The sequence below is a fragment of the Mustela lutreola genome, chromosome 8 (assembly GCF_030435805.1).
Source record: "Mustela lutreola isolate mMusLut2 chromosome 8, mMusLut2.pri, whole genome shotgun sequence".
Lineage (NCBI taxonomy): Eukaryota > Metazoa > Chordata > Mammalia > Carnivora > Mustelidae > Mustela > Mustela lutreola.
The window spans coordinates 48,399,430-48,423,586 of NC_081297.1; the positions used below are offsets into that span (position 1 = coordinate 48,399,430).

The 24,157-nt window shown below is 46.7% G+C and overlaps 1 protein-coding gene and 1 non-coding gene across 4 annotated transcripts in view; both read left to right on the forward strand.

Moving 5' to 3' along the window:
• The window catches only part of NCAPD2 (non-SMC condensin I complex subunit D2), a 29,849-nt gene that overhangs the window by 5,343 nt on the left and 349 nt on the right, over nt 1-24,157 (forward strand). For 2 of the 3 annotated variants that reach the window (XM_059184608.1, XM_059184609.1), the window contains exons 3-31: nt 5,095-5,170; nt 5,450-5,508; nt 5,987-6,165; nt 6,451-6,593; nt 8,707-8,834; nt 8,908-9,031; nt 9,199-9,346; nt 10,301-10,498; nt 10,823-10,957; nt 11,055-11,142; nt 11,237-11,414; nt 13,271-13,395; nt 13,753-13,989; nt 14,303-14,477; nt 14,757-14,841; nt 17,773-17,906; nt 18,281-18,413; nt 18,503-18,587; nt 18,664-18,831; nt 19,076-19,245; nt 20,278-20,389; nt 20,461-20,584; nt 20,666-20,821; nt 21,688-21,865; nt 21,951-22,045; nt 22,498-22,578; nt 22,680-22,863; nt 23,554-23,680; nt 23,766-23,927. In XM_059184608.1, coding sequence (XP_059040591.1) covers nt 5,095-5,170; nt 5,450-5,508; nt 5,987-6,165; nt 6,451-6,593; nt 8,707-8,834; nt 8,908-9,031; nt 9,199-9,346; nt 10,301-10,498; nt 10,823-10,957; nt 11,055-11,142; nt 11,237-11,414; nt 13,271-13,395; nt 13,753-13,989; nt 14,303-14,477; nt 14,757-14,841; nt 17,773-17,906; nt 18,281-18,413; nt 18,503-18,587; nt 18,664-18,831; nt 19,076-19,245; nt 20,278-20,389; nt 20,461-20,584; nt 20,666-20,821; nt 21,688-21,865; nt 21,951-22,045; nt 22,498-22,578; nt 22,680-22,863; nt 23,554-23,680; nt 23,766-23,927 — 3,987 coding nt within the window. Of the gene's footprint in view, nt 1-5,094; nt 5,171-5,449; nt 5,509-5,986; nt 6,166-6,450; nt 6,594-7,012; nt 7,138-8,706; nt 8,835-8,907; nt 9,032-9,198; nt 9,347-10,300; nt 10,499-10,822; nt 10,958-11,054; nt 11,143-11,236; nt 11,415-13,270; nt 13,396-13,752; nt 13,990-14,302; nt 14,478-14,756; nt 14,842-17,772; nt 17,907-18,280; nt 18,414-18,502; nt 18,588-18,663; nt 18,832-19,075; nt 19,246-20,277; nt 20,390-20,460; nt 20,585-20,665; nt 20,822-21,687; nt 21,866-21,950; nt 22,046-22,497; nt 22,579-22,679; nt 22,864-23,553; nt 23,681-23,765; nt 23,928-24,157 lie in introns of those variants that run through there. The other variant, XM_059184610.1, reaches the window with a different exon arrangement.
• Nucleotides 5,586-5,914, forward strand: LOC131840090 (small nucleolar RNA U85). Its single transcript, XR_009357200.1, has one exon. It is a non-coding gene; the product is annotated as a small nucleolar RNA U85 (small nucleolar RNA).

Sequence of the window (24,157 nt, forward strand, 5' to 3'; positions counted from 1 at the left end):
CTTAGCAAGAAGTACTAAGGGTCCACTTGAGATTGATGGTCATAAGTTTAAAGTGAGAATAGGCGGCATGATTGTGTATTTTTGTCAAGCCATTTTTATTTGTGTGGTTACACGAATGGAGTAAGCAGTCAGTTGTATTTAATCCAGATTTGCCAAGGGAATAAACATGTGAATTTTGGGGCCCCGGGGCAGGGAGCCTGACACAGGACTGGATCCCAGGACTTTGGGATCATGACCTGAGCCAAAGGCAGATGCTTAACCAACTGATAGCTCACCCAGGTGCCCGGTGTTGTGAATTTTAATGGAGAAAATTAGACCATAATGTCTAATAATAGGGGCACCTGGCTGAGTCAGTAGAGCATATGACTCTTGATCTCAGGGTCATGAGTTCAGACCCCATGTTGGGCATGAAACCTACCTAAAAAAAAGAAAGAAAGAAACCACAATGCCTAACAATAGAAGAATAGGAAATTAATTAAGATACATGCATTCAGTGGAATATTATGTGACCATTAAAAATTATTTACAAAGGTTTTATGATATGCTTATTGTAATATTAAATTTTAAAAAGCAGAACAGAGAATTAAATATGTGATATGACCTCAAGCAGAAATACTGTGCATACAATATAGATAGATATGTGTGCTTAATATTGTTCTGATTTCTTCGCGGGGATTATCTCAACCTTTACCATCCTGAAAAGCCCTAGAAGTGTGATCTTTTAGAGAAGAGGAAACAGACTTAGTAAGCCAAGTAGCTTGGCCTGGTAAATGTGCAAGCCAAATGTAAACCTTGACTAGTCTGACTCTAGACTAGATCAGTGGGTAATGCTTCAAAGAATTAAAGAGATATATGGACCAAGAAAATCGCTGATTGTAATGAAAAATGGGTAGTTGGGGGGCACCTGGGTGGCTCAGTGGGTTAAAGCCTCTGCCTTCAGCTCTGGTCATGATCCCAGGGTCCTGGGATCAAGCCCCGCATCAGGCTCTCTGCTCAGCAGGGAGCCTGCTTCCCTTCCTCTCTCTCTGCCTGCCTCTCTGCCTACTTGTGATCTCTGTCTGTCAAATAAATAAATAAAATCTTAAAAAAAAAAAAAAAAGAAAGAAAGAAAAAGAAAAATGGGTAGTTGGTAATCTTTGAGAAGAATAGTTGTTATATTGGTAAATCTCAGAAACAGATTTCAGGAAATTGAAAGAGGAGACACAGTTTAAAAGGGATATGATAGTAAGGTCAAATGAAAGGTATTGAGCATATTCGTTTTATTTATTTTAAAGTGAGGCCTGAGCCTGTTGTCAGGATAAGAGCACATCCTCAACAGGGTAAGAGCAAAGGTGAAAAAGAGGAGATAAATCTTTGGGGCAGTGAGACACATTAGTTTTAGATGAGAGAAACTTTTTTGCCCGAGACTCAAGCAAAGAATGGGAAGATGTTGGGACGCCTGGGTGGCTCAGTTGGTTGGACGACTGCCCTCGGCTCAGGTCATGATCCCGGAGTCCCGGGATCGAGTCCCGCATCAGGCTCCCAGCTCCATGGGGACTCTGCTTCTCTCTCTGACCTTCTCCTCGCTCATGTTCTCTCTCACTGTCTCTCTCTCAACTAAATAAATAAAATCTTTAAAAAAAAAAAAAGAATGGGAAGATGTTGATAGAGGGGCTTGTTGACAGGGGAGCAGGATAAGTGAGAACCTGTGCTTTGGGTTTTGTTCTTTTTGATGAAGTGGAAAACCCTCATCTACTAAAGTTAGAGAGGCGTAGGGTAAGAAGTATAAAGGAAGAGGAGAATGTGTTATTATTATAGAGCTAAGGAGGCTGTAAGAACTGGAGGAATAAGACAGCTTATTTAAAAATTACAGAAAAAGAAAAAAAATAAAAATAAAATAAAAATTACAGAAAAGAGGCTTGTGGGTGGCTCAGATGGTTAAACATCACCTTCAGCTCAGGTCATGATTCCAGGTTCCTGGGATCAAGCCCCACATCAGGCTTCCTGCTCAGTGTGGAGTCTGCTTCTCCTTCTCCCTCTCCCTGCTTGTGCGCTCTCTATCCCTGTCAAATAAATAAAATCTTTAAAAAAAAAAAAAAATCACAGCGTATTTATATGTAGTTGGACGTCCTAACACTACAGTGAATTGGGTCAGTGACAGCAGCGATACTTAGAGTACAAGATTCTGGTTTTACTTTCAAGGCAAACCAATTTAGTATTGGAGAAAAGGTGAATTCTTTCTTCCCCTTCCTCAGAAAGAGCTTGGTGTACAACTTGCTTCAAAACCTAATTCCAGGGATGCCTGGGTGGCTCAGTTGGTTAAGCCGCTGCCTTCGGCTCGGGTCATGATCCCAAGGTCCTGGGATCGAGTCCTGCATCGGGCTCCTTGCTCGGCAGGGAGCCTGCTTCTCTTGCTGCCTCTACCTGCCTCTCTGCCTGCCTGTGTGTACTCTCTCTCTCTATCTCTGGCAAATAAATAAAATCTTTAATAAAAAAAAAAAAACAAAACCTAATCCCCATACTGCCTTGCCACTCCTACATGTTGTAAGACATAATTCGACTCTACTCCCCTTGATACTGAAGTATTTATCTAGAAACAATACGATCAGGGTGAAAAGAGCACTGGACCTGAGAATCAAAAGACCCTGTGTTTTCAAAATGTAATAAAAAGTGGTAACAAGTGCCACTTTCCTAAGGGGCCAGGGAGAAGAATGAGGCACAAACAAGTCAGCTGTAAGAGAGAGGGAGCAGGGGAAGACAGCTGGAAGGCCTGTAGCTGGAGCAACTCCTCAGTCTGGCATTTATTAGACACAAGGTAACGACAAGGAGAAGAAAAGAAGGTTATACAATAGCCATAGGCCTAGTAGGGAAACAAGAAGGAATGTGAGTCCTATATTGGTTACAAGTCTTAGAGGTAAACAAGAAGAGGAGTAAGGTGTGTCTGGTCCAGCAGCCTGGATTTGTAGTTGAGCAGATGCACTTACAGGGATTACCTTAACAGGAGGCTTTCTCTGACCTACGGGAGACTACTAAAAATGGAAGCCGGACAGCCTTCTGCCGTGAATGGGGCAGGGATTCCCAGCTGCTTGGCTTCCACTGACATGTATCATCCTCTCCACCAGAGGCCTGCTGCTAGTACAGGTTTTTCTCAGGGTCATCTTTAAGCATGCTTGCATGACCAGTACAACTCTTCATTAGTTAGTTATATTTTAAGCAGTATATTATTCTGAGGGACAATTACAAACAAGTATGTTACAAGTGTCTGACATAATCACATTACAAAGTAGGGAAGAAAAGAACTAACCTACATAACTGAAGACCAGTAGTAGTTTGACTATATACTCTGGAAAGAAGAACTTAACACAATTATTATAATCTAAGTTAGTAAATTTTTTTTAATAAGTGTTTGGTTAGCAATTTTGAAATTCTTTTTTATATTTATACCAGGATTAAGGAAATATGTAAATGAACTTATGTTCTTAATATATACACAAATAAAAATAGATATGGGGGATATGTATATACACACACATGCCTCCTATTCTCTGCTGAGAGGACCTAAATAAAAACTATGATACTCCCAATAGCAGTAGGCCTAACTAGTGCCTCAAACTTGGTTCCTAGATGTCGGACTTCCATAAAAGAAACCAGGACTCTACTAAGAATGGTTGATTCCAAGACTGGGCCAGGGAAAGTACCAGATGAGCCTGAAACATCTTATAGTACAAGAAACTGGGAGAGTGAAAGTGAAGGGAGCATGTTGAAAGGACACAAGTCAAGTTGAAGGAACTCCCAGTGGTCAAATATGGGATAATCTGAGCAAACAAAATAGATAGTAGGAGGAATGGATTAAAACAGAATAAAAGAAATATCCATGAGTCTACTCTGATTTGAATAAATAATTGAGGGGGAAGGGACAGCTCATCCTTTGAGTGGCATTCCAATTAGTAAGTGTAGAAGGAATGATGGAGAAAGAAAAATCAGCATACAGGGCCACCAGGCTGGCCCAGTTGGGAGAGTATACAACTCTTGATTTTGGGGTTGTGAGTTCAAACCCCATATTAGGTGTAGAGCTTACATAAAAATAAAATCTTTTAAAGAGAAAGAAAAAAGACAAATCACCATATAGTAAATACCTCAGTAATAATTATGGCTGGCAAAAATCATGGACAGATGCCTAAAATAGTGGGCAAAATGTGATGAGAGACAAGACATTTGCAGTTTCAAAGTATCTCTCCACAAAATACTTAATTACTGCAAAGGGGGAAAATAGTAACTTTACAGAGGAGATAACCTGGCAAACAATGTCAAGGGGTCAAAGTTAACATAGTAATAAGGCTTTGATATCATGTATTTCTTGGTAGAATGCATTGAAAGGACCCAACCTCCCTTCTGCATTCATCTTGCCAAAAATGCATAACCTCAGTCTAATCATGAGAAAATAGTAAACAATCCCAGACGGAGGGACATTCTGTAGAATAACTGACTAGCATACTTCGAAAGTGTCAAGATTGTGAAAAACATGGGAGGAGACTGAGGAAACATGACAAATAAATGCTCTGTGGGATCCTGGGTGGGATTCTAGACCAGGAAAAGGACATAAATAGAACAACTGACGGAATTCACATAAGGTCTGTAGATTCATTAATAACATCGAGTTAAGGTTAATTTCTTAGTTTAGGATAGATTCTTGTGCTGTGGTTATATAAGATGTTAACACTATTAGAGTGAAAAGTGTACGAACTTTGTATGTTTTTTTTTTGCCACTTTTGTAATTTCAAAATAAAAAAAAGAGAGAGAGATCCTGAGTTTGTGTTCACTACTAACTACACTGAACGAGTCACACAACTGCTCGGAGACTTAATTCCTTTTCCCCTAAAATAGACATAATACCAAATGCTTTATTGAACTTAGAGATGTAATGAAACTCAAGTAAGGCTTTCGTTATAAAACAGGACAAATGTAAGATTTACTATTATTATAATAGGTTACTTCGAAATGAACTATTTTCGTGATTCAGCCAATAAAAGTAATTAACTCAATTTTCTACTATGGGTGGAATTTACCAGAAAGACCTCTCCTGTCTGTATTAATTGGTTTCTTTCATCTTTATAGCATTTCAGGCTGCCTTCCGTGCTCAGGGGCCGCTGGCTATGCTGGAGCACTTTGATACCGTCTACAGCATTCTACAGTGAGTATAACGCACATAGCTAGCTGGTAGTTTAAGAACTGTTGGCTATTGACCCTAAATTTGCATGTTAGTCCTGAAATTCCAAATTACTGGTTCACTGGTAAAGGCTCTGGGTGCTGAAATCTCTACTAATGAGCATTGACCCCAACTTAACACTGCATTTATTCAGTTTACCAATTTCACAGATATTTTTAAGTATTAGATTCTTCAGGTTTGATCTGCTCTAGAATGGGCTCTGCAGTTTCCTGTCTCACCCCCCACACTTTCTTTCCCTCATAGTCACTTTCGAAGTATAGATCCTGGCCTCAAGGAAGACACTCTGGAATTCCTGATAAAAGGTGTTTATGGGTCAGGGGGTAGGGGATGGAAGGTGTTTGTCACTGTTTGTTCGCTTACTATTTCCTACATTTGATCAGCCATGTGATGATATCAAGGCTGTGGTGATTCAGTTGGTTTGGCTAAGCCCGGGGACCTTTGACCTATTAAGGTCTGTAATCTTGGTGGGCAATACAGAGTTGTGTGTGTTCGCTGTAAGGGCAGACCAACAAGAACTATTTCCTACTCTTGAACTACCCCTCTTTAATAGAGGCGGTTCTTCTAGTCACCAGAGAGAAACTGGGATGGTTGGAGTGAGAGAGTGGGGACAGGGCACATTCAGGGCGTCGAGGTCAGGGGTCCCAAAGGACTTGGCTTGTGTTGTGACCACTGAGAGATGAAACACAGATCTTTGGTAATCTGATGGCTGCAATTCCTGGGTGTTTTGAAGTCAGGATGTATGAGGAAAGTGAATGAAGCTGACTCTTCTGTCCCTTGCAGTGGTGTCCCGTCATTCCCAGGAACTTCCCACTGTCCTGGATGATGAAGCTTTGAGTGTGTCAGTCAGGAGCGCCCACCTAAATGCTCTCAAAATGAACTGTTATGCTCTGATACGCCTCTTGGAATCCTTTGAGACCATGAGCAGCCAGACAAGCCTTATGGACTTGGACCTTGGGAAGGTAATTTGGAGTTTCTGGCCTGGAGAGATAGGATGGGGAGAGATAGGGGAACAATTCTGAGAGTCCTTTCTGTCCTTATTTAGAGTATATGAGGAAGTACTCAAAAGTATCATAGCATATCCTTCTCTGACAAGAAGCTCTTCTATATTTTGGAATTTGTTTATGTCTTCTGTGTTCGTTTCTACCTTGTCTCAGTACTGGGTAGTTTTGGGCACTCAGACTAGCAGATCGTGACCCACTTTGTTTTCTTATTTTCCCTTAAATGTACATATGGTTCTTTTTTAGGGGAAGAAAGCCCGGGCCAAGACCGCCCATGGCTTTGACTGGGAAGAAGAGAGGCAGCCAGTTCTTCAGCTTCTAACACAGCTGCTCCAGCTGGACATTCGTCACCTGTGGAACCATTCAGTAATTGAAGAGGAGTTTGTCAGGTGGGTGGTTGAGATGGCTCCAGGTAATAGTGAGCTGTGAGGAGGGAAGACCTTGCTGCTAGATATGTCTTCTTTCTGAATATGTCATTTCATGCCTCGAGTCTGTATAACACATAGAAGTATACTCGTCACGCTGAGTTGTTAGGACGTGGATGACAAATGTTAGGAACTGCCATGAATTTCTCATCTTTAATGCCCGTTTATTCATTGATGACAGTATTTACTGACCATCTTCTGGGTGCATGGCTGTATTATGACAGGCACTGGAAACAAAAGTTTCTGCCCTCTTAGAGTTTATTTATAGAGCAGAAGATGATTTTTAAAATAAGTAAAATATATGGTGTGTTTTATAGGTTATTACTGTGGAAACAAGAAAAGAGGGGATGGGGAGTTTGATGGAACAGAGCTGTGATCTTAAATCAGCTATTCAGGCAAGACCTCTTTGAGGTGGTGACATTTGAGCAAAGACCCAGAGAAGCCCATGTGAGCCATGAGAGGATCTGGAGGAATAACAAGGGCAAGGAAAGGAGCAATGGAACAGCAGGTACCAAGACCCCATGGAGGGCGTGTATCTGGTGTGTACAGGTGACAGCAGCAAGGCTGGAGATAGGACAGTGGGGCCGGTGAGAGGGACAGGCTGTGAAGTCCCACAGACAGTGCAGGGGCAACTGTGCAGCTCCTTGGCCCTTTGTGACTTTGGCATCTTCTCAACGTGATGTGGGGCCCTGCTCAAGGATTCCGAGCAGAGCGGCAAGGGATCCGACTTGGGCTTTAACAGCATCATCGCGCTCCGGTTACTGTCATTACTATGAAGGGAAGGAAAGAAAGCAGGAGACCAGTTAGGGGTCTATTGCAGTGACTTGGGCAAGAGATGGTGGGAGTTTAAAGCCACGAATGGCAATGGAGATGGGGAGAAGTGCATGGATTCTGTACCCGTTTCCTGAAGGTAGAGCTTACAGGTTGAGCTGATGGATGTGTGTGAGGTCTGAGGGAGAGTCAAGGATGAAGCCCCCAGGGTTTGGGCCTAAGCTTTTGGAAGAACAGAGTTGGCAGTCATTGAAATAATGGGGAAGGCTGTGCAGCGTGTTTTCAGGGGTGACAATTAGAAGTTCTGGTTTGCATATAAAGTTTGAGGTGCTTCTCAGACATCCAATCAATGTTGTCCAACTCTGATGTTGAATTCACAAATCTGGAGCATGGGAGAGAAGTCTGAGCTAGGATAGCCATTTGGGAATACAGTGTATCTACATAAATGGTATTTACGGCCCCAAGACTGAATGAGATTACTAAATCAGTAAGCATAGCTAGAGGAGAGCAGAAATCTTTATTGTACCCTGGGGAAGGGAGTCTGGCATCTGGCCAGATGAGAAGTGTGTTTCCAGGAGAATGGCATGGTCAGCTGCAACCAATGCAGCTAAAAGGTTGATCCAGATGAGGACTGGATTAACCATGACAAGTCTTTGATTACTTTCTCCTACCTTTTATAATATATTTGGGTTCTCTGTAGGCATCATAACTAGTTGAAAGACAGAGCACCTATCTAGAATCAGCAGAGCAACATGGTGTAGAAGGTAATCCATAGAATGAAGAAAGGGGCTCCTGGGTGGCTCAGTCAGTTAAGCATCTGCCTTCAGCTGGGTTCATGATCTCAGGGTCCTGGGAACCAGCTCCACATCAGGCTCCCTGTTCAAGAGTGGGCTTCTCCCTCTACCTCTGACCCTTCCCTCTACTCATGCTTGCTCTCTCACTCTTTCTCAAATAAATAAAATATATTTAAAAAATAGAATGAAGGGGTGCCTAGGTGGCTCAGTGGGTTAAGCCTCTGCCTTCAGCTCAGGTCATGATCTCGGGGTCCTGGGATCGAGCCCCGAATCGGGCTCTCTGCTCAGCAGGGAGCCTGCTTCCCCCACTTCCCCTCTCTGCCTGCCTCTCTGCCTACTTGTGATCTCTGTCTGTCAAATAAATAAAGTCTTTAAAAAAAAAAAAATACAATGAAGAAAGCTAAAAGCGGCTAACTTTGGGGGCAGGAAAGGGAGAATGAATGAAGATGGGCCTCCAGTGGAATGGAATCCACACACCTGACTTCATCATCTCCCTCCCTTCCTTTTCCCAGTTTGGTTACTGGCTGCTGCTACCGCCTCCTGGAGAACCCCACCATTAGTCACCAGAAGAACCGCCCCACCCGGGATGCCATCACACGCCTGCTCGGTGTCGCCTTGACACGTTATAACCATATGCTCAGTTAAGTTAGCCCTCTGCTTTGCCCCACGTTTCCCATTTTGCCTATAATTTCTCAAATTTAGTACATCCACAGGTGCCACGGTGAAGATCATCCAGATGCTGCAGCACTTTGAACACCTGGCCCCTGTACTGGTGGCAGCTGTGAGCCTGTGGGCAACTGATTATGGAATGAAGAGCATAGTGGGGGAGATTGTAAGGTGACTCTTCTCTAAGTTTCTAATTCTCCTCTTTCTCAGGGGGAAGATACCGAAAGATCGGAAGTTCTCTGTGCACGATAGCTTTCTTAGACATGAGATAGCAGTCTTACCTCCCCTTACTAGGAACTGAATTATCTTGTTTTGGCTGTGTTTGCTTCCCTGCATAGAGAGATCGGGCAGAAGTGTCCCCAGGAGCTGAGTCGGGACCCTGCAGGGGCAAAGGGCTTTGCAGCCTTCTTGACAGAACTAGCAGAACGCATCCCAGCCATCCTGATGTCCAGCGTGTGTGTTTTGCTGGATCATCTGGATGGAGAGGTACGTGGTCCCCCAGGGATCAATTCTTCTGGGGATTTTAAGTCCATTGCTGAAAGGCTGTTTCTTAGAACAAGAAGACGGCTTTCCCTTGAAGTCGGGTTATGTAAGCATAACTCGGTGGCAGTTTCTTCCCACAGAGAAGCAGATAAAGTTATTTGACTAAAGAGCCACTGATTAATCCCCGTTTTAGTATCATTTGGGTTTATCCAGGTCTAATGGAGGGGATGGCAGTTCCACACCTTAGATCTAGTGAGAGTCACTTGGCTGTGATTTGGGGTCCCATCCTCAGGACAAAGCCCCTTCCATTCTTCCTACCATCTAGCTTACACACACTCCAGACAGTGCCACCTCTCCATTCATTCTGCCTGATTGCCTCTCAGACTGATGCAGGGCACTTCTAGGTGAACATCAAGGACAAAAACAGTCTACTCAGTCATCTAATCTAATCTAATTTAATTTAACTTCTTGTGCGAGACCCCATTCTCTGGCCCCTGGCCTGGCAAAACCCCAGTCCCTGTTCACCACCTTCTGCAGTGGACTTGCTTGGCACCCTAGGGCTGATTTGTACTTCGCCATGTCTCATTCTTTGTCAGTAACATGTGGGGGGTGGGCAGTGTTTTATTAGTAAGGACCAAAGGCTTTGAGTCCTCCGATGAAGGGTAGGAATGAATGTTTTTCAAATGTGTGTAGATGTGATGAGGCTTATGGGGAAAAAAATATTGGGGGCTCTTGTTTATTTTGTCCCTGCTTTCTCCTCTGAGCAGACACAGCCCCTTCCAGGGGCCTCAGGGATGAATACATAAGCAGCTGACCAGAAAAATTCATAGTGAAGCAAACTTATCCTTAATTTAAGGCCTTGCCACTTCTTTGTGCCTGGACAGGCTCAAGAGTTTGGGGAAGGAGAGTTAGGACTGGAGTGCAGTGCCTCAGACCAATTCTTTTTCCCTCTCTTAGAATTACATGATGCGCAATGCTGTGCTGGCAGCCATGGCAGAGATGGTCCTGCAGGTTCTGAATGGTGATCAGCTGGAAGAAACAGCCCGAGACACCAGAGACCAGTTCTTGGACACCTTGCAAGCCCATGGCCATGACGTCAACTCCTTTGTGCGGAGCCGTGTCTTACAGCTCTTTACCCGAATTGTCCAGCAGAAGGTGACTAACCTTCTGCATGGTAAAAATGTACAGTACTCTGTGTACAGGCCAAAGAACAAAGGAATCCAGTGTCCCACAGTAGAGTCTGGGATTCGGATTGTTACTGGCAGTGATAAAGGTCTTCCTCTACCAAGGACAAGAATGCCTGGCTCCATTTAAGGATTACATTGTATCTTAACCCTACAAAGAGAAACTGTTTTATATCCCATAAAAAAGTTTCTTTAGAATGGGTGGGGAGCTTAGTTAGAGGGTACTTCAAGGTCAACTTGAGCAGAATGGCTGATGTGGGATGTGAGCTCACCCTTCTCTCCCTGCCCCACACAGGCCCTCCCCTTGACACGTTTCCAAGCAGTGGTGGCCCTAGCAGTGGGACGTCTGGCAGACAAGTCGGTGTTAGTATGTAAAAATGCCATTCAGCTGCTGGCCAGTTTTCTTGCCAATAATCCCTTTTCTTGCAAGGTAAGTAAGCTTGACCTACCCAAAAGAGAAGGAATTAAGTGGAAACAGGTATCAAATTCTGTAACTAGTGGCCCTGAAACTCATTTGACCTTTGTAGCTTAGTGACAATGACCTTGCTGGACCACTGCAGAAAGAAACCCAGAAATTACAAGAGATGAGGGCCCAGAGACAAGCTGCAGCTGCTTGTAAGTAGTTCCTGCATAGTCCCCACCCTAGACATGCTGCTCCCTGCCATCAGAAGGTCCAAGGAAAGAGTCTAAGTGAGACTTTCTCCTTCAGCTGCAGTGCTGGACCCAGAGGAGGAGTGGGAAGCCATGCTGCCAGAGTTGAAGGCTACTCTGCAGCAACTGCTAAAGCTTCCCCAGGAAGAAGAGATTCTTGAGGCTATTGCTAAAACAGAAACCAGTGAAGATGTGAAAACACGCATCCACCAGTTGCTTGCCAAGGCTAGTTACAAGTATGCGAAAGATTCTTTAATGTCCTTTTTATGTTTAGAAATAACTTGAGGAATAAGGTTTCTTTAAAATGAACTGTACTTAGGGTATGCTGCCACCAGGTGATGGTAGATGTTTTCATTGTAGTAATGTCCTGAACACCAGATTGATGCAAAAGGCATAGTCTGCAATTTTTTTATTAACTTATAATGTATTATTAGGAATACAGGTCTGTGAATCATCGGGTTTACATATTTCACAGTGCTCACCTTAGCACATACCCTCCCCAATGTCCATCACCTGTCCACCCTCTCCCTAGTAACCCTCAGTTTGTTTCTTGAGATTAATAAGAGTCTCTTAATGGTTTGTCTCCCTCCCTATCTCATCTTGTTTCATTTTTTCCCCTTCCTATTACTGCCTCCTGCCCTGCCTCTCAAATTCCTCATATCAGAGAAATCATGTGATAATTTTCTATCTCTGATTGACTTCTTTTGTTAAGTATGCTTTTGTACTTTTAGTTAGGAGTGTTAAAAGAAACTTTACAAACAACTAAATGTAAATGATATTATAATTAAATATGCAAAAGCTCTCCATTTGAAGAAGAAAGCCTGTAATTCTAGCTCTATAATTTCAAGTTAGTTTTTTAAACTTCCTGGGCCTCAGTTTCCTTACTTGTAAAATAAGAGATTGATGAGGGACACCTGGCTGGCTCAACTCTTGATCACGGTCATGCGTTTGAGCTCCACATTAGACGTAGGCGTAGAGCTTACTTAAAATCTTTTTAAGATTTTATTTATTTATTTGACAGAGACATAGGGAGAGAGGGAACACAGCGGGGGAAGAGGGAGAAGCAGCCTTCCCACTGAGCAGGGAGCCTGATGTGGGGCTCGATCCCAGGATCCTGGGATCATGACCTGAGAAGGCAGATGCTTAACGACTGAGCCACCCAGGCGCCCCTTAAAAATAAAATCTTTAAAAGATAATTTAGTACATTCACATAGTACAAAATTTAAAATTACAAAAAGGGCATGTATTGTAAAGTCCCTTCTAAACCTATTTCCCAGCCACTTAGTTCTCCTTTTCAAGAAAAGCAACCTTCTGAGTTGATGGCTCATTATTCTAGAGATAACATAGACGTGTAATCAAACATACGTTCTTTTCCTCCCCTTCTAACACAGATGATCGAATTTCTACCCACTGATCTACCAACTGGCTTTTTTTTAATGGATCCATGTAGAGTAGTGTTTTTAATATTTATGCATAAATAGCTGTCTCGTTATTTCTTTTTTTTTTTAACCTCTTTTTTTTTTTTTTAATTTATTTATTCAACAGAGAGAGAGAGATCACAAGTGGGCAGAAAGGCAGGTGAGGGGGGAAGCAGGCTCCCTGCTGAGCAGAGAGCCTGATGCGGGGCTTGATCCCAGGACCCTGGGATCATGACCTGAGCTGAAGGCAGAGGCTTTAACCCACTGAGCCACCCAGGTGCCCCTTGCCTCATTATTTCTTAATGGCCGCACGGAATCCCATCGTATGGATGTACCATAAATTAATCAGTTGTTGAACATTTATTTTTTCCAAACTTTGACTTAGCAAAGTTTTTAACCAGATGTTAGGAGTAAGTTTGTGACCTTTAAAATTTGAAAAGCATCATTTGAGGTTTTTTGAAGACTGTGAAGTCTTGTCACTTCAGAAATGGGAAAAGTGTTTTAATCTCTACTCTGAGTAGGTACTTCTCTACTTTGTAAGCATGAGAAGTATTTCTTTTCTTTGGGGCAGTAGGTCTAGCTTCTTGATGGAACCATGAGGTAGGCTCCGTGACAGAAGGTTGCAGTGACACTCTTGTGGGTTCCAAGTTGGTAACAGGTGGATGTTCTTCTAGGCAGGCCATTCTTCTCACTCGAGAAGCCCTGGGCTACTTCCAGGAGTCTGAACCTTTCAGTCACATGAACCCAGAGGACTCAGAGGAGGCCAGGTTCCTGAATCTCCTGGAGACTATTTTCAAAGGTAATTCCTTCTCCCTTTTCAGTTAGCAAATAAAACATTTCAGCTAGAATTTGTGGGCCATTGACTTTATCCCAGACGCTGACTGGGCCAGCAGAACCCAGTGCTAAAGGAATCCAGGAACAGCTGGCCGTGGCTCTGCTCTGGAATGGAAGCAGCCCGAGGGCCTCAGATTAATAGTCATACAGTGTGAAAGAGTGTTTCCAAACCACAGAGGACTTTAGAATCTTTATCGAGAAATACCAAGATAATTTAGAGTAGGTTCTAAATGTATACCTTCCCACTGAGGAAACACATCCAATAGCTGTTGGATTGTCCCATATGCCCTTGAGCAACAATCATCCCATAATTCTCTCTTAGGCCCAGCAGCTTCCACACAGGAGAATTCCCAGGGCCCCGCAAGGAACACGGGCCCAGAACGGACTGTCTGTGAAGACAAGCCCAGTGCGTCAGAGCCTGGGAAAGCCAGGGAACATGATGAGCTGGTGAAGCAGGAGATGCTGGTGCAGTATCTGCAGGATGCCTATAGCTTCTCTCTGAAGATTACCGAGGCCATCAGCATCATCAGCAAGATGATGTATGAGAATACGACAACGGGTAGGCCAGCCTCCCTCTCTGAAAGGACTGGGTCTTGGGGCTGGAAAAACCAGTCTCATCCATATTTTATTGACGACTGTCTCCTCCTTCAAAAATAAAGGGATTTCTTTATTTTTTTTGGCTGCGTGCAGCCCCTTGGAGCATACACATGTTAGCACATACAGTATTTCCCGGGAGGGCCGTCTGGGAGTTGACGTTCTCAGGGAGAATGAGGAAAGCTGCCACTTGAGCGTTGCACACTAAGAAAGCTTCTAGCGCTAAGTACTAAGGGAATTTTGCCAAGCGGTTGGATGACATGTGTCTGTCCTCTCAGTGGTACAGGAGGTGATTGAATTCTTTGTGATGGTGTTCCAATTTGGGGTACCTCAGGCCCTGCTCGGGGTGCGCCGCATGCTGCCTCTTGTCTGGTCTAAGGAGCCTGGTGTCCGGGAAGCTGTGCTTAATGCCTACCGCCAGCTCTACCTAAGCCCCAAGGGGGACTCCGCCAGGTCAGTGTGGTGCCTTCACCTTTGTGGATGTTTCTGAGGCCAACCTCTCATAGGACATCTGCACTCCCCTAAAGAAATGGCAGGGAACAGGGGCACAGTTCTAGAAGAGCTCTGAATCCATAGGCCTATAGATCTGGAATGGAGCTCAGGGTGGGAGTGGACTTCTAATTAAGTCCATTCTCTGTGGTTACACAACGCTGTGTTTGGATAGCCCTAATAACCTGTTTGCCAGGTTCAGACTTAGTTTTTAATGACCTCTATTCTCTGTTCTTCCCACAGAGCCAAGGCCCAGGCTTTGATTCAGAATCTCTCTTTGCTGCTAGTGAATGCCTCAGTTGGGACCATCCAGTGTCTTGAGGAAATTGTAAGTTTCCTTACTTCTTTTTTTTCTTCCTTTCTTTCTTTTTAAGCAATTTATCTATTTAAGTGATCTCTACACCTAGCGTGGGGCTCAAACTCACAACCCCAAGACCAAGTATTGCACATTCCACAGCCAGCCAGGCGCCCAACTTAAAAGGAACCAACAGTGTTTCGAGTAGCCAAAGGATGCAAAACATTTATAGAACGATGTAGCACATAGGTAGTTAGTGCACAAGTAGTGTTTATAGCAGCAATGATAATATAATAACACGTCGTATATGCCAGGCGCTACTCAGCAGTTTGCTCGTACGAACTTGTGTGATCCTCACACAATCCTATGGGGTGATGCTGTTTGTGCGCATTTTACAGTGAGAAGTCTGAGGCACTGAGAGGTTAAGGGACTCAGCTAATTACAGCTGGTTTGTGGGAGAGACTCAGGCAATAAGAGGTCTGGAAAACCCTTTTTTTTTTTCAAAGATTTTATTTATGCATTTGAAAGAGAATGAGAGAGATAGCACCAGATGGGGAAGGGTCAGAGGGAGAAGAAGGCTCCCCACTGTGAGCAAGGAGTGTGATGTGGGGACTCGATCCTAGGACTCTAGGATCATGACCTGAGCCAAAGGTAGTTGCTTAGCCAACTGAGCCACACAGGTGCCCCAGGAAAACATACTCTTAACTTGTGTGTTACTCTGACAAGTCCCAAGAGGCAAAGAGAACAGTGTGGGGTAGGTGGTAGGACTTAAGCAGGGTCTTGAGAAGTATGATATAGAGAATTAGAGAAAGGAGAGAAGACAGAGATGGAAAGTCAACAGAGTACAGAAAGTTCCAGAATGAATATCGTGTTCTGGATGGAAATTGTTACCTAAAAAAGATAATAAAGTGGGAGAGTAGGTTGGAACCGAACTGTAAAGGTCCCTGAAAGCCTTTCACACGTCCTGGACTTTTTCCTTGTTTGCTGCCAGATCTGCTGTTTGGCAGATTAGCATTTGGACTGCGCAGCCTGAAGGTGGAGGTGGTACTGACCACTGGCCTCCACTAGATGGAGCATGATACTGGCCACCTTTCCCTCCTTGGGGGAGATGGGGCTGGGTTTGGGGGACGGGGGTGGCCCTGCTGGCAGACCCTGGCCTGAAGGCTTATAGGCTAGCTTCTGGCCTGGACCCCCTCCGGTGGGCAAAGCAGAGCTACTTCTACAGGGTGAGCAGAGTCATGGCGCAATGGAGTAGGCGTTTGGGAACAGATTGGTGGAGAGGAGGCTGCTGTCAGTGTGCAGCGTTGGAACACTGGACTCAGGGTGGGAGGCAAAGCTATGGAACTGCACCTTTTTTTATTTTTAAGATTTTATTTTTTATTGATTTATTTTACTTTATTTATTTTTAAGACTTTATTTATTTGAGAGGCACCTGGGTGGCTCAGTGGGTTAAGCCTCTGCCTTCAGCTCAGGTCATGATCTCAGGGTCCTGGGATCAAGCCCCGCATTGGGCTCTCTGCTCAGCAGGGAGCCTGCTTCCCCTCTCTCTGCCTGCCGCTCTGCCTGCTTGTGATCTCTCTCTCTCTGTGTCAAATAAATAAATAAAAATTAAGGGGAAAAAAAGATTTTATTTATTTGAGAGAGAGAGGAGAGAGAGCACACATGAGCGTGGAGCAAGAGAGGGAGAGAGAGAAACAGACTCCCTGCTGAGCGGGGAGCCCAACGTGGGGCCGGATCCCAAGACCCCGAGACCATGACCCGAGCTGAAAGCAGATGCCCAACCAACTGACCCATCCAAGACCCCCAAAACTGAGTCTAAGACAGAGTTTAAAGGAAGAATGGTGGGGGGAGGCACCTGGGTGGCTCAGTTCGTTGGGCATCTGCCTTCATTCAGCTTGGGTCATGATCCCAGGACCCCAGAATTGAGTCCTCATTGGGCTTCCTGATCAGGGCTAAGCCTGCTTCTCCCTCTCCCTCTGCCACACCCCCTGCTTGTGTGTGCACATGTGCATGTCCCCCCCACACACACATAAGTAAATCTTTTTTATTTTTTTATTTTATTTTTTTTTTTTTTTAAAGATTTTATTTATTTATTTGACAGAGAGAAATCACAAGTAGATGGAGAGGCAGGCAGAGAGAGAGAGAGGGAAGCAGGCTCCCTGCTGAGCAGAGAGCCCGATGCGGGACTCGATCCCAGGACCCTGAGATCATGACCTGAGCCGAAGGCAGCGGCTTAACCCACTGAGCCACCCAGGCGCCCCTAGTAAATCTTTTTTAAAAAAATAAAAATTAGGGGTGCCTGGGTGGCTCAGTGGGTTAAAGCCTCTGCCTTTGGCTTGGGTCATGATCCCAGGGTCCTGGGATCAAGCCCCAAGTCGGGCTCTCGCCTCAGCGGGGAGACTGCTTTCTCTCTCTCTCTCTCTCTCTCTCTCTTCCTGCCTCTCTGCCTACTTGTGATCTCTGTCTGTCAAATAAATAAATGGAATCTTTAAAAAATAAAAAAATTAAAATTGAAAAAATGGAAGAATAGGTAGGACTACATGGAAAAAAATTAGTTGACCATGAAGTTCTAAATATATGTAACTAAGAGTGCTCTGGGCAAAATGAGAAGGCAAGGAAGGATGAAGCCTTCTGTTTTGCTTATTGAGTTGTGGTAACAGAAATAAGACCTATGAGAAATCTCTCAAATGTGGTCAGAACCACGGATCCGCACAGATCCAAACAAAGTCACTTTCAATACATTGTCTTAACAAATGTAGTTTTGAGGGCATGAGGGTGAAAAAGTGACAGAGCTGTAAGTACCTCCCCAAACCCTGAGATCATGTTCGAGCCTTCCTCCTCCTTCACCATGCCTAAGTGCTGCTTTTACCCACCTCAGATTCTCCGTGTTCTCGTCAGAGAAGTGGGCCGAGGACCAGGCAAATCATTATTTTCTGGCCTGAGCCCTTTTTCTTTTCTCTTCAGCTCTGTGAGTTTGTGCAGAAGGATGAACTGAAGCCAGCAGTGACCCAGGTGCTGTGGGAGCGGGCAACCGAGAAGGCCCCCTGCTCTCCTCTGGAGCGCTGCTGCTCTGTCATGCTTCTTGGGATGATGGCACGGTGAGGCTTGGGTCCCCACAGGCAGTAGGGATAAGAGGGCAAGGGAGGGAGGGCTCTGAGAAAGTTCCCTTCCCTTCAGTATCGGCAGTCAGGCCCAGCAGCTGTATGTGTGAGCTGGTTACCTCAATGAAGGGTAAAAATAAAAGAGTGCAAGTACCAGTCCCCAAACCCTTCCCCCCGGCCTGCCCAACAGAATTGATGAGATTCATTATAGCAAGAGGGCCTCTGAGGGCTAGCCGTGTCAGAGCCTCTTCTGTAGTGCTCCAGGGCTCTCAGAAAGCCTTGCGCCAAATCTGTTACCTACCCCACCTGGCACTGTCCCCTACAGAGTGCTGTTTCTGACTAGCTTTAACTCAGTGGCTTCATTCCCCTAGAGGAAAACCAGAAATTGTGGGAAGCAACTTAGACACACTGGTGAGCATAGGGCTAGACGAGAAGGTTCCACAGGACTACAGACTGGCCCAGCAGGTGTGCCATGCCATTGCCAACCTCTCTGACAGGAGAAAGGTATGTGGGGTCTCCAAACCCAGGAGAATAGGGATCCTCTTATCCACTTGCAATACATACCCATGTTTTGCCTTTGCTGTTCTCCACAGCCTTCTCTGAGCAAACGTCACCCCCCCTTCCGGCTGCCTCAGGAACACAGGCTCTTCGAGCGACTACGGGAGGTGATCACAAAGGGTGAGCTGTCACAAGGGCCTGGGGCAGAATCAAGTCCCTTGTCTACACTGGGTAACTTCTCCCTTCTCCACTTCAGGCTTTGTCCACCCAGACCCACTCTGGATCCCATTCAAGGAGGAAGCAGTGACCCTCATTTACCAGCTGGCAGAGGGCCCCGAGGTGATCTGTGCCCAGATATTGCAGGGCTGTGCGAAACAGGCCCTGGAGAAGCTGCAAGAGAAGAGCGGCACCCAGGAGGGCCCCAGTGAGTGGGCAGAGGGTCCCCAATGGGCAGCAGCCAGATTCTGCTGCTTTTCTTGTCGGGCCAGAAGCCTTTGCCAACATAGCTTCCTGCCACAGCCCCTGACCTCTCTCATACTGTCCTCTGTCACTTTTGTCACCCAGATCCGCCCTGTGAGCAAGGGGAAGAGCTTTCAGAGCAGGGTTTAAGGGCCCTATGAGACGTGATTTTGTCTTTTTCTCACTGCTTTCCTTCTCCCCTCCTCCAGAGAACACCCCCATGCTCCCCACTTCCCTGCTGATGAACCTGCTGTCCTTGGCGGGCGACGTGGCCCTGCAGCAGCTGGTGCATTTGGAGCAGGCAGTGAGTGGAGAGCTCTGTCGGCGCCGGCTTCTCCGAGAGGAGCAGGAGCAGAAGACGAAGGATCCCAAGGAGAAGGTGAATGAAGAGCCTGGGCGTATGGGTTTGTGTCCCGTGCGTTGCCCAGATTTGTTTCATGGCCTGCGTCATTCGCATAGTCACTTTGCCTCCTGGGGATCCCTGCTTTTCTACCCCTAAATAAAATGAGAAAGATGCTCTGCTCCTTACTGCTGTTACTCTGGGAGACATTAGTGAGAACAAAGACAGAGCAGTCCGTTCACGGTCACCCAGGAAGGGAGGCTTTAAGGAAACACGGCACTGAGTTAGGGACCTTAGCCAGCAGCACAGGCTGCCCCCACAGAGGCTCTCCTTGTCAGGACAAGCACACCCCCACCCTCCCCTTTCCCATCAGCCTTGGTCACTGGGCCTGCCACCTGATGGGAACTTTGTGTTCTCCACTAGAGGCAGTGATGTCTTGCAAACCAATGAGACACAGAGTCTTGTAGCCGCAGAATAAGGTCTGACCTCTGTGACCTTGAACCACTGTCCACATGACCCATTTGTTGACTGTTCACAGGAAATGACATGATTCTCTGAGGGATGTGTTCAGAGGTGGAGGAATATGCTTTGGCAACTTGAATATAAATGCCATTTGTTCAGTTTTGAATTTGCCAATTCAGATTTGGCAACATGAAAACAAAATACAAAGACCTAGTTCTTTTCCTATTGAATTCAGGAGTCCTCCCTCTGCACAGACGCATTTGAAAGGTGTAGGAGTGAGTGGTTGTGCAGAGCTTGCCTTTCCCCAGATGTGTTCCTGCAAAATAAAAGATAGGCTGGGTGAGGGGATGGGGGTGCCCGGGTGGCTCAGTGGGTTAAGCCTCTGCCTTCAGCTCAGGTCATGATCTCAGGGTCCTGGGATTGAGCCTGCGTTGGGCTCTCTGCTCAGCGGGGAGCCTGCTTCCTCCTCTCCCTCTGCCTGCCTCTCTTCCTACTTGTGATCTCTGTCAAATAAATAAAATCTTAAAAAAAAGAAAAGAAAGAAAGATAGCCTGGGATGAAGATAGATGCTGCCCCGCATGGGCCGTGATGCCTGATTTCTTCCCTCAGCACACCGGCTCTGAGACCACCCTGGAGGAGGAGATGGGACTGGCGGGTGCTGCTGCTGACGACACGGAGGCAGAGCTCATTCGTGGCATCTGCGAGAAGGAGCTGCTAGATGGTAAGACTGGCCGAGGGGTCTGCTCCCCAGCTGAGATAGCCTGTCCCAAACCGAGAGCTGTCTTCTGACAGGCACACAGGTACTGGCTGCCTTCATTCCACTTCTGCTCAAAGTCTGCAACAACCCTGGCGTCTATAGCAGCCCAGAGCTCTCCGCTGCGGCTTCACTTGCCCTGGGCAAGTTCTGCATGATCAGGTAGGCCCTGGGGAAGGAAGCGCCTGCTCTGAGAGAATGGGGATCGACAGGCTCCCTGATGGTCCTCTCCTGGCCCCCTAGTGCCACTTTCTGTGACTCCCAGCTTCGTCTGCTATTCACCATGCTGGAAAAGTCCTCACTCCCCATTGTCCGCTCTAACCTCATGATTGCTACTGGGGATCTGGCCATCCGCTTCCCCAATCTGGTGGACCCCTGGACACCTCATCTGTATGCTCGGTAAGAGAGCCCTCATGACACTTTCTTTTTCTCTCTCTCTCTCTTTTTTTTAAGATTTTATTTATTTATTTGACAGAGGGAGAGAACAAAGCAGGGGGTGTCACAGGCAGAGGGAGAATAAACAGGCTTCCCACTGAGCAGGGAGTCTGATGCAGGGCTTGATCCCAGCCAGGACCCCCAGATCATGATCTAGCCAAGGCGGACGCTTAACTGACTGAGCCACCCAGGCTCTCCCCTCATGAGACTTTAGCAGGCCTTGCCAGCTCCCAGAGGCTGCAGTGTGACCAGTATTAGAATCTTTAAAACTGTATTTGTCTGGTCTTCGCATTACCCTGAACATCTGCTTGATACCTGACCTGTACAGGCCGTAGCTAAATATGGCCCAAAAGGGATTGGTGCCTCTGTTCAAAGCCTTGGCTACAAGCTTGGCCTCTTTCCCCAATCCCAGTTTTCTAACTTCTTCTAGAATGTCACATTAAGAAGGGGTAATAGAGGGGCGCCTGGGTGGCTCAGTGGTCTGGGTCTCTGCCTTCGGCTCCGGTCATGATCTCAGGGTCCTGGGATCGAGTCCCACATGGAGCTCCCTGCTCAGCGGGGAGTCTGCTTCCCCTCTCTGTCTCCCTCCCTGCCTACTTACGCTCTCTGTCTGTCAAATAAATAAAATCTTTCTAAAAAAGGGGGGGGTAATAATACAGTGATACCTGGCTGGCTCAGTCAGTAGAGCATAAGACTCTTGATCTTGGGGTCATGAGTGTGAGCCCCATATAAGGGGAGAATTTACGTTTAAAAAAAAGAAGTAGGGGCAATTGTTGCTGAGGGCCCTTCCTGCCAGTGTTGGTCCCAGTGAGTTAGGATTTCCTTCCTAGGCTCCGGGACCCAGCTCAGCAGGTGCGGAGAACAGCAGGGCTGGTGATGACCCACCTGATTCTAAAGGACATGGTGAAGGTGAAGGGGCAGGTGAGCGAGATGGCCGTGCTGCTCATCGACCCCGCACCTCAGATCGCTGCCCTGGCCAAGAACTTCTTCAATGAGCTTTCTCACAAGGTGAGAGGCAGCCAGGCAGCAGAGAGCTCACTGCTGAAGGAGCCGGCACAACACTGTCCCTATAACGTGACTCTCTCTCTCCCAGGGCAATGCGATCTATAACCTCCTTCCAGATATCATCAGCCGCCTATCAGACCCTGAGGGAGGGGTGGAGGAAGAGCCTTTCCACACCATCATGAAGTACGTTTGCCTGGGCCCGGGAGCACATTTTTCCTGAAGCTCATCCTTAGGAATCAGACAGACCTGTGTTTGCATTTTGGCTCTGCCACTTTTTAGCTGCGTGGCCTTCAGCAGTAACTTAACCTCTCTGCATCTGCTCCTCCTCTAGCAAATGAGGCCTGGGATGCTGGCCCCTTAGTTCTTGATCGAGTTTCTAACGTGGTAGGCACATAGGCGTCCTCACCGCACGATAAGCTGCTTTTGTTACGAATTTCCATTCTTGGTGAACATTTCTCCAGGGGTGGGTGGACCTTTCTCTGAGGGCGCAGGAAGAGGGCAGGAGGAACTGTGAGGCAGGCATGGGCCACGGCCGAAGGGATTCTCTCCCCGGCCAGGAGGGCAACAGAAGGCTGGTGCACGGGGAGGGATGGCTGTCCCTGGGAGGTCACACGTCCACATCTCCCGTTCCTTAGGCAGCTGCTCTCCTACATCACCAAGGACAAGCAGACTGAGAGCCTGGTGGAGAAGCTGTGTCAGCGCTTTCGCACGGCCAGGTAGGCTGCTGCCCCTGGGATAGCCCCAAGGCCGTGGGAGCCTACTGAGGAAGGATGGGCCTTTACCTCTCTATCCCGCGACTCCCCCCTGCCGTCTGCAGGACCGAGCGGCAGTACCGGGACCTGGCCTACTGTGTGTCACAGCTGCCCCTCACAGAGCGAGGCCTCCGCAAGATGCTGGACAACTTTGACTGCTTTGGGGATAAACTGTCGGATGAGTCCATCTTCAGTGCTTTCTTGTCGGTTGTGGGAAAGCTGCGTCGTGGGGCCAAGCCCGAGGGCAAGGTGAGCCTGGCTGCCGGGCTTGTCCTCTGCATACTGCCCGGCCCGCCTCACCTGCCCCGGGCTGCCCTGCAGCCAATTCTGCAGCACCACCTGAGCCCAGCTCTTTTGTTTCTGCCTCCTGTTTCTTTGTCTTTCTCTCTTTTTTGAAATGGACTTCATTTTTTACAGCAGTTTTAGGTTCAAAGCAAAATTGAGTGGGAGGTATAGAACTCCTCCATATGCCCCCTACCCCCACCCACGCGCACCACCTCCTCCAAGATCAATATCCCCCACCAAAGTGGCACATCTGCGGCAATCGATGAACCTCTGTTGACACATCATTATCACCCAAAGTCCATAGTTTATCTTAAGGGTCACTCTCAGTGTGCATTCTGTGGGTTTGGACAAGAGTAATGTCCTGTGTCCATCATTCTAGTATCCTACAGTGCAGTTTCGCTGTCTAAGAAGTCCTCAGGGCTCTCCCACTCACTCTGTCCCCCCAACCCCCAGCAACCACTGATTTGTTTTACTTTTCCACAGTTGTGCCTTTTCCAGAACATCCTATACTTGCAGTCACGCACTGTGAACCCGTCAGCTTAGGTTCTCTCCTTGATCTGCATTTCAGCTTTCACCGTGTGTTTTCATGACTTTTTTTCTTCATAGAAGTAACTGTGTTTCCAGGCCTGCTCTTCATGTCTTCTTCCCTTCCAGGCTATAATAGATGAATTTGAACAGAAGCTTCGGGTCTGCCACACCAGAGGGTTGGATGCAGTGGAAGACCTTGAGCTTGGCCAAGGGGGTAGCCAGAGGGCCCCATCAGCCAAGAAACCATCCACTGGTATGTGAAGCTGCCCCATGGGTGGAGAGATCCGGCCCTCCTCTGAAAGATTCCTTTTTGCGGACTCTGTCTCTGCCTTTTCTAGTCTCTAAGCGGCACCAGCATCTGGCTTCTGCAGCCTCATCAGACGGTGACTTTGTCACCCCCGAGCCCCGCCGTACCACCCAACGGCATCCAGACACCCGACAGCGAGTTTCAAAAAAGAAACCCAGAATCGTCTTCTCGAGTGATGAGTCCAGTGAGGAAGGTACGATGCTCCCTCCTGGCCTTGGCCCAGAGGGAGCGTAACTTGGGGGGTGAGGCTGGTTCTGATGGGGTCCTGCTGCATAGATTTGTCTCCACCGCCTCGCCCCGAGGTGTCTTCCCCTTGTGCCGTTTGGGTTTTGTTTCTTCTGCGTGGTCTGGAGCCATCCCACTTGTTCCCTGAGATCTACTTTTCACCATCTTTGTGACTCAGCTTTTTCTTATTCCTCCAAT